Source organism: Camellia sinensis, chromosome 9 (assembly GCF_055761805.1).
Source record: "Camellia sinensis isolate YWXY chromosome 9, ASM5576180v1, whole genome shotgun sequence".
Classification (NCBI taxonomy): domain Eukaryota; kingdom Viridiplantae; phylum Streptophyta; class Magnoliopsida; order Ericales; family Theaceae; genus Camellia; species Camellia sinensis.
Genome location: NC_138969.1, coordinates 177,428,195 through 177,437,703, shown reverse-complemented (window position 1 = coordinate 177,437,703; position 9,509 = coordinate 177,428,195). Strand labels below are relative to the sequence as shown.

The 9,509-nt window shown below is 40.5% G+C and overlaps 1 protein-coding gene across 1 annotated transcript; it reads left to right on the top strand.

The window, feature by feature from the left end:
* Positions 1 to 7,054: 7,054 nt before the first annotated feature.
* LOC145799946 (uncharacterized) lies at positions 7,055 to 9,208 on the top strand. Its single transcript, XM_082889590.1, has 3 exons — positions 7,055 to 7,314; positions 7,741 to 7,919; positions 8,799 to 9,208. The coding sequence occupies exons 1-3, from the start codon at positions 7,055 to 7,057 to the stop codon at positions 9,206 to 9,208; spliced, it is 849 nt and encodes a 282-aa protein (XP_082745716.1).
* The last annotated feature ends 301 nt before the right edge of the window (positions 9,209 to 9,509 follow it).

Sequence of the window (9,509 nt, the reverse complement as noted above, 5' to 3'; positions counted from 1 at the left end):
CCATCCCCACTCACCATCTGCTTTCATAATTACACCCCACCATCCCCACTCACCATCTACTTTCATAATCACACCCCACCATCCCCCCAAATAATATTCTAACATTGTTATGATTTCTTACGTACTTAAATATGTGCTTTCATAATAATAATAATAATAATATTATTATTATTATTATTATTATTATTATTATTATTATTATTATTTGCTTATTTTCTTGCTCTTTTTCATATTAATTGTGTCGTAAGCTAACCGGTAGTAGTTAGTTGAGCCACATACATATTTCTTGTTTGTTCCTTTTTTTGGTTTCACAACAACTTAGGTTTTGTTCGGCCTAGTTAGTCGGTCGGTTAGCTTCTTTCGGACATGATGGCGTAATCTCCTAAAATTGACCAATTTTCGCTGACGATTCCAAGGAACATGAAGCTTTTATTTTTTTTATTTTTATTTTGAGTGTTTTGTGAGGTTTTATTTTATTTTATTGCAATATTCCCTCTCTCTCTCTCTCTATCTCTCTCTCTCTCTCATTTGGTCTATAATAATTTATTCAAAGTGTTGTAATAATTTTTCGCCCCACTTCTTTCTATCCCGTTCTTTTACTTGCTTTCCTTATTTGTGGATATGCATCATGTTTTTTTTATTTTGTTTTTTTTAGTATGTCCTTGCTTTGCATCCATGTTTCATGCATCTTGATTCGGCTAATTTTGTATTTGTGGATTTAAGTAATTCCTATGTGATTATGTGCGCTACCTCATGTTCCGAAGATGATTCACATGTCATATCTTAGAAGCCGAATTTTTAGTTACATCTCGTGAGTGAATTGCATTTGGATTTTGTATATAAGATCATGCATGATTTAATAACTTTGTTTTGTAACTTGTTCGCGGGACAACAAACATGTAAGTTTTTATGCTTTTAGCATCCCGTTTGTGTGTGTTTTTCGTATCATGTTTAAGCATCCTACCATGTGGCTACTTGCTTACTTGATATAACTGTATGAATGCCAATGGATGAAGGTTGTGTTGCTTAATTTGGAATAATGTTGATTTTTCATGTTTGTAAAGTCAATTTATTTGGGTTGTACATCTTCAAAACTCTTTCAAAATACATGAAATCAAATTATTCCAAAATAAATAACATAGTCTATACTTGTATGCTTCACATAGTAATTTTTAGGATTTATTAAATAATCGAGATATGAACATATAAAGTAAATAAAATTCATATCATGGTTTAGTAAAGGCCGATCTTTCATCGGGTGAGCGGATGTGCTCAATTAATGACCTTCCTCTCTCATACCTAAGGTTTCGAACTGAGACAACTTTGGTTAAGACGAACAGTGGCCTTGGCATGAGTCATGGGTTTCCTAATTTTCCAAAAATATAAGGTGGCAACTCTGAGCTCTGATGACGTAGTCCATTTCTGGCAAGAGGTTTTGCAATAAAATAGATTTTCTAAAAATTGCCAAATCTGGACTCTCATCTATGTTTCACATTGCACTAGTGAGACTATATCAAAGATATCGAGGGTCTGAACTATTTAACGCGCACGGGTACCCCCCGGGCATGTTACAATTTCTGGCGACTCTACTGGGGATTTTATGAAACCCTGACTCGAAGTCCATGATATGACTTTTGTTTTTAATTATATGTTTATTGCATTGCATGCATTGGTGCACTTAAAGTCCCTGTGTTGTCCAGATATTGGTGAGAGCACAGGCACACTTTTTGTGACACAACACCTATCTCTACGTTACTTTGAAGGACTTGTGTTATAACCTTTTGAGATCTGAAGGTTCTCAGACTTTGAAGAGAGGCTATATTGACTCTTTTGATTTCCTAATATCTTCATTGGTTATGACCCAAAGGACTTTTTGGTAACGTCACCTCGACTTCAACCCCTAGAGTAGAGCCAACCTTGTGTATATAATGAGCTATAGTACCTTCCAAAATTATGACAGGATGCTCTCCCATTTCTAGGATGTATGATGCCGCTTGTTCGAATAGTGAAAACCTAGATCATTTCAAAGCTAGGACAGGGTAACCCTAGCTCCCATTGGGGTGTTTGTTCTCTTTCCTACTATGTCTTATGTGCAATGTACGGGGATTTTTAGATTCAGATGAATGATTTAGTCATTTCAGTTTGTGGGGTTAAGTTCAGTTTTTCAGCATAAGTTAACAGTAATCAGTTGAGCTGGGATGCTAATGAAATTCTGATTAGGGGTCTTGGTTTGTTTCAGTAAGGTAGTCAAGCACTATACCTTCCGAAAGGTCTGATATCCCCCAAGTTTTGTGGACTCGCGTTGGTAGACTTTGCAAAAATGCAGATTTGGTTTAGGGTCAGCCAGTGTTAGTTTCTTTGCCACCAGTTACATGAAGAAAAGCAAAAGCTTGATCAACTATCCAGAATACCCCTTCTATACCTGCTAGATCATCACCACTCAACTCACTAGAATCAGTGATGGCTCAGATTCCAGAAAATTTAGCAGACATACTTTTGGCTCTTCAACAGAGCATGGATACCATTGCCATTACGGTTGCTACCCAAGGCACTGGTCTTGTCGCTCAAGGAAATACTCTTGTTGAACTGCAACGCCCATTTGGGGCGTCCACTACTCAACCACCTCCAGTGACTCATCCAGTTCCACCACCACCTCCACCTCCACCAGCTAACGAGTTTCCCAAACTTAACTCACTAGAAGATCTGAGGGTTCCTGTACAAACTTTACGAGGATCATTTCCCCTTTCACAACCAACAAGAGGGCTCCTTTCCTCCAAAGCACCCGAGTCTGACCCAACTATATTGAAGCTGGCCCAGTTGGAAAAAAATTTCAAAAGGTCCGAAGGAATCAATTCAATCCCAGACATGGAAGACAGATACACTGAGACAGTTGTGAAGTTGCCAGAACGGTTCAAAAAGCCACATATTGATAGGTTTCAAGACTCCAGTGACCCAACAGTCCACATTCACCTGTTCTTTGATTTCTTAAAGCCTATGGGTTTGACTCGTCTGTAAAAGCTCTCTTTATTCAGACGAACTTTGTCAAGAGTGGCTGCCATCTGGTATGCCACGTTGGAGGACTCAGTGAAACAAAATTGGGAGGAGTTAGCTGAGGCTTTCATCATCTAGTATTATTACAACACCCAGATTGAGGTAACTGCTCGGGATTTGGAGGTAACTCGCCAAGAGCCCAATGAAAGTTTTAGGGCTTTCATCACCAGATGGAAGGCAAAAGCAGCAATGATGACCAACAGACCACTCGAAAAAGACCAAATCTGTATCATAGTCAGAAATCTACATGGAAAGATGTTACAAAAAATGATAGTCCTTCCGCTCTTCACTTTTAAATACTTGCATGAAATAGGGGTCCAGATAGAGGATGCCATCAAACAGGGAATCATTGTGGATGATAGGGAACCTACTCGAAAGCCTTTTGGTAGCAGTCCCAATGCTACTACTAGTAGTAATACAATCGTGTGACCTTCTGAGGTCAATTCAGTCATTACCACCACCACTAAAATAGCCAACCCATTTGCCAATGCTAGTCTACAAACCACCAACTCAACCTGAACCACGGCCAGAACCTTTAACCCTCTCTACATGTCCCCGACCAAAGTTATGAAAATCTTGATAGAAAGAGGACATCTCAAACCTCTAGACCCCCGACCTCTTCCTGAACCTCTCCCAGCCAAACATGACCCTACCAAACACTGTGCTTTCCACCAACAACCCGGACATAACACAGACTAGTGCTTTCATCTCCGTCATGAGATCCAAGATCTCATAGACAATAAAGTCATAGCTCCCTCACAACCACCAAAACCCAACGTCACTACCAACCCATTACCACCACTTCCTTATCTTAACCTCATCCATACACTTTCATCCACCTTTAACCCCAGTATCCATATCACACCCACCCATTTACCAAAACCTGAAGTAAATATTCTTGAAGGCACCGAGTTGTGCATTATAGATACACCTCTAACCCAGCCGAAACCTAAAAGCCCTATGGTGGTAGTGTTAAAGGAAATAACCAAATTACATTGCTTAAGGTTGGCAAACTATTAGAGAAAAAATATGATCCTAGCTGGTATATTGTTCCCAGTGTTCAACTAAAACTTGAGGTTGATCTACCTGACTCATTTTCTATCACTGTTGTCAAGGATGATGTACTTGAACAGGGGTTGGATGATTTGGCCAACTTAGAGGAGGACTTGGCCAATCTCCATTTCTTTGAAGGATTAGACCTTGGGAATGTGCAGATGGGATAGTGGGAACCGAAGAATTACAGTCACAATTGGTCAAGTGGTGACGAAGTTTTTGATGAGGAAACTAAGAAAAAAGGAGATGAACTGAGACTTGATTCCGAAAAACCTATTGAATGTGGTAAAGGAAAGAGTTTCGGAGGAAAAGAAGAAGAACCTGAAAGCCATTCAGAGTGTACTGTGGGAATGATTCAAGCAGTGCTAGATAATTGCCTTTCGGTCAATGAAGGTGAATGGTGGGATAATAATGACCTACAGCTCGCTCACACTAATGATGAATGGGTAAGCAATGTGCCAGATGAGACTTGGTATGTAGATGAAATTGATCATTTGACCAGGAGTGGGCGTTACTTCCAGCCTTCATATCTAGACCAAGGAGAGCCCTCTGACAAAGATAAAGGGGTAGAGAAAGGGAAACAGAAAGAGAAAGATGAAGAAGAAAACCTGGTTCTAAAATAATTGAAGAAGACCCAGGAAAACATTTCCATTTGGGGTTTTCTTATGGCTTCCCAAGAACACCGACAAGCAATGTTGTCAGCCTTAAATAAGGCCAAGCTATCCATTAAGACAATGCCAGATCAGTTAGTATCTTTCATCATACTTAGAGACACGACCCCTATGTTATCATTTACGGACAGAGAGTTACCACCTGAGAGGGTTGACCACAACAAGCCTTTGTATGTGGCCTTAGAGTGTAGAAAGAAGTGGATTCCAGTAGTTTTGGTTGATACCAGTTCAACCATTAATGTGTGCCCAGCAAGGACTGCTTATGAGATCAAGTTAAAGCCGGCTGACTTCACGCCAACAAGCCAAGTTATCGGAGCATATGACAACACCAGCAGGAATGTTATGGGGACTTTCAAGGTCCAAATATTAGTTGGTCCCTCTGAGCATGAGGCAGAATTCCATGTCATGGATGTCCCAGCAACTTTCAACCTATTGTTAGGCAGGCCTTGGTTGCATAAGATGAGAGTGGTCTCTTCAACCGTACACCAGTTGGTGAAATACCCGCACAATGAAGGGATTGCTACAGTTTTTGGCAATTCTGCGATCCACCCTCCTCCAGAAGTCACAATGCCAGTAGTAGAAATACAACATGGGAAGGAAGATGTTTTTCTCTTGGGTTTTACCTTGGTAGAAGCACAGCTAGTACAGATAATCATGGCAGAAGGGGGAGGGCACACATTTGAGTTCTTAGTTAGTCTACATGATGAACAAGCTAGGATACATCCCAAGATCTGGATTGGGAAAGAGTGGCCAACAAGGTACCACAGTGATAAGTAAGGTAATCCACAACCCACATCCATTTGGGTTAGGATATGAACCAACAGTAGAAGACTGGCAGAAGAAAGAGAAGGAAATGAGAGAGAGAATCAATGAAAAGAAGACTGGAAAGAAGTATGAACTAGTTTACAGGAAAATCGATGGGACCTTGAACGGACGCTTTGTCCGCCAAGGAGAAGACTTCCCTTTCTGTGGTTTTCCTTAGCCCTGGATTGATCAAGTGGAGAGGAAGAGATACCCTGGGTTTAAGATCTTTTCCGATCATCAGCTCTTCAACAGTGACAAGGAGTGGGTAGATCCTGGTATCGACATCGGACAAGACAGAGAAGTCAGCTCGAAAAGCGGCACAGAGGAAGTCCTGGGTCTAACACTGGCTGATTTACTGACAGAGTCGCATACTACCGCTGAACTGATGAATTTGGGAGATATGACCATTGTAGTGATCGAGGAAGAAGCACTTGCTGACTGCTCAAGCTTCATCATGGATGCAATGAATGCTCACAAATAAATTGGCATTTTGAAAAGAGTTGTATTGAGAGTTCTAAATCGGCTATTGAGTCTGAGTCTGGTGGGCCTATGGGATTGGAGTCAGATTCAAGTTTGTCTAAGACGTCTGAGTCTCCTTTTTCTTTCTCTTTTGAGTCTGTTGCAACTTGTGAGCGCGAGGCTTTAAATGAAGATGTTGTGATTTTCGCTTACTTTTCTGTACCCATAGTTCATAACATTGACCAAAATTTTCAAAATCTTGATAAAAACGAAGAGAAAGAAATTCCTCGGGCTTTGAAAAATTTAATCGACTGGGAGGAAGAAAGGCGTGCTAAGCTATTAGTGGATGAAATTGTTTCTGTAAATGTGGGTACTAAGAAAGATCCTTGCTTAATCCAGATTGGTTCTATATTATCTTCAGAGGAACGTGAATAATTAGTTGCTTTATTAAAAGAATTCAAAGATGTTTTTGTGTGGTCCTACGAAGACATGCAAGGAATTGACCCTGAGATTATACAACATAGGATCCCTCTCGACCTTGAGGCTCGACTTGTCAAACAGAAGCTTCGCATAATTCGTCCATATTAGGCCTTGAAAATTAAAGAAGAGGTTACCAAGCAAATCAATGCTGGGTTTTTGCTTGTATCAGAATATCCCACTTGGTTAGCCAATATTGTGCCAGTTCCGAAGAAAGATGGCAGAATTTGAGTTTGTGTTAATTTCCAGGATTTGAACAAGGCTAGTCCGAATGATGATTTCTCATTGTCACATATTGACGAATTGGTAGACTTCACTGTAGGACACACCTTACTGTCTTTCATGGATGGTTTTTCGGGGTATAACCAGATCCTTATGGCTCCAGAAGATAGAGAAAATACTACATTTACTACACCATGAGGGACATACTGCTATAGGGTTATGCCATTCGGTTTGAAGTTGGGGCCACTTATCAGAGAGCCGCTACTACATTTTTGCATGACATGATCCACAAGGAAGTTAAAGTGTATATAGATCACATGATTGTCAAGTCCAAAGATCGAGAAAGCCATTACACTGCATTGAAGAAATTCTTTGAGAGAATTAGGGAATACAGGCTAAGGCTGAATCCACAGAAATGCGCCTTTAGGGTAACTGTGGGCAAGATGTTGGGATTTCTGATCACACAACGGGGAATTGAAGTTGATCCATCTAAAATTAAGGCCATCTTAGAAATGCCACCACCAACAACTGAAAAGGGGATGCGGGGCTTTCTGGGAAAAGTGCAATTTATAAGGAGGTTTATTTCAAAGTTAATATTGACTTGTGAACCACTATTTGGTCTGTTGAAGAAAGGGATGAAGTTCTAATGGGATAATCGATGTCAGTTCGTCTTCGAGCAAGTTAAGCAGTATTTGCAGAATCTACCTGTGTTATCGCCACGTGAGCCAGGAAAACTGCTGATTTTGTATTTATCAGTGACTGAATCAACCATGGGATGCATGCTTGCACAAGAGTTAGATGAGAAAGTGGAGAAAGCCATCTACTACTTAAATAAGAAAATGCTTGACTATGAGACCCACTATACTCCCTTGGCAAAGGCTTGCTTAGCTTTGGTTTGGGCCACCAGGAAGTTAAGACACTACTTGTTAGCTCACTCAGTAATTATGGTTTCAAGATTAGACACCATCAAATATCTCTTTGAGAAACCAACCCTTACCAATAGGCTAGCTCGTTGGCTAGTCTTGCTTTCTGAATTTGACCTCAAGTATGTTGCTCTCAAATCTGTTAAAGGAAGGGCAGTGGTAGAATTTCTGGCTGATCACCCGATTGAAGAAGAAGAAGCTATGGATTATTCGTTCCCAGATGAGGAGGTCATGCAAATAGAAGAAGACACTTGGAATTGTACTTTGACGAAGCATCTAATCAATTTGGCTCCAGAATAGGTGTGTTGCTCATAGCACCAGATGATTCTCATATCCCTTTGGCCTTCAAACTAGGGTCAGAGTATCCAACAACCAAGCAAAGTATAAGGCCTGCATTGCCGGATTAGAAGCAGCTCTAGAACTAGGGGCAATAAGGTTGGATGTGATTGGAGATTCGAACCTAGTTGTTTCTCAAGCCAATGGAGATTGGAAGCTGAAAGAGGAGACAATGAAAGTCTATCATCAGATCTTGGACATGTTGTTCCCGAGATTTGAAAGACTGACATTTACATATCTGGTGAGAGAAAACAACCGATTTACTGATGCATTGGCAACCCTCTCGCTTCCATGATAAATATATATTTACTAGTTGGGGTTAAGATACGCCCAATCCTGATAGAACAAAGATATACGCCCGCATATGAAATGGTAGCTGTAATAAAAGAGGTTTAAGATGAAAACCCCTGGTACTTTGATATTTGGAACTTTTTGGAAAGCAGTATATACCCACAAAAGGAAAACGCCAAAGACAAAAGGGGGATACGGCGTTTGGTTGCTTAGTTCGTTATTTGTGGAGATAAGCTATACAAGAGAGGGCATCTGGGAATGCACAAGCTGTGTGTAAAGGAAGAAAAGGCAAAGCATATCATGGAAGCCATCCATGGAGGAGAGTGTGGAGCCCATATGAACGGTATAATGCTAGCTAGAAAAATCCTTAGACAAGGATACTACTGGTTAACCATGGAGAGTGATTGTATCAACTTTGTTAGGCAATGCCACAAATGTCAAATCCACGCCAATCGCATGAACATCCCGCCATTAACACTCTATAACATGACTTCGCCTTGGCCTTTCTCAGTCTGGGGCATAGATGTCATCAGGGTAGTCACATCGAAAGGTTCAAATGGGCATCAGTTCATCTTGGTTGCCATTGACTATTTTACCAAGTGGGTTGAAGCACAGTCGTATTCGGTGTTGAAAGCATCACACATGGCCAAATTTATCAGGAACAACATTATTTGCAGATACGAGGTGCCAAACGAATTAATTTCAGACAATGGCTTGCATTTCAAAGGAGAAGTGACAATTCTATTTGAGAAGTATAACGTGTTTTTTCACAAGTCATCAACTTACAGGCCGCAAACCAATGGAGCTGCTGAAACTGCAAATAAGAACATCAAGACCATTATGTGTAAGTCAGTAGAAACTTATAGAGATTGGCCAGATAAGTTGCCTTTTGCACTTTGGAGATACAGGACATCGATCTGAACGTCTACAGGGGCAACCCCTTACTCTTTGGTATACGGAATGGAGGCTGTTTTACCAATTGAATTAAAAGTATCATCGTTAAGGATTATGGTTAAATGTTAGATAGCAGAAGTTGATTAGAAACAGGACCAATTTGAGGAGCTGATGTTGTTTGATGAACGAAGATTGAAGGCGTTATACCATGTTCGAGGGTATCAACGCAGGATTGCTAGAGCATTCAACAAAAAGGTTATATCCAGGAATTTGAGGGAAGGGGACATAGTGTTGAAAGACAACAGAACTCCTATTCACGACCCTGGGG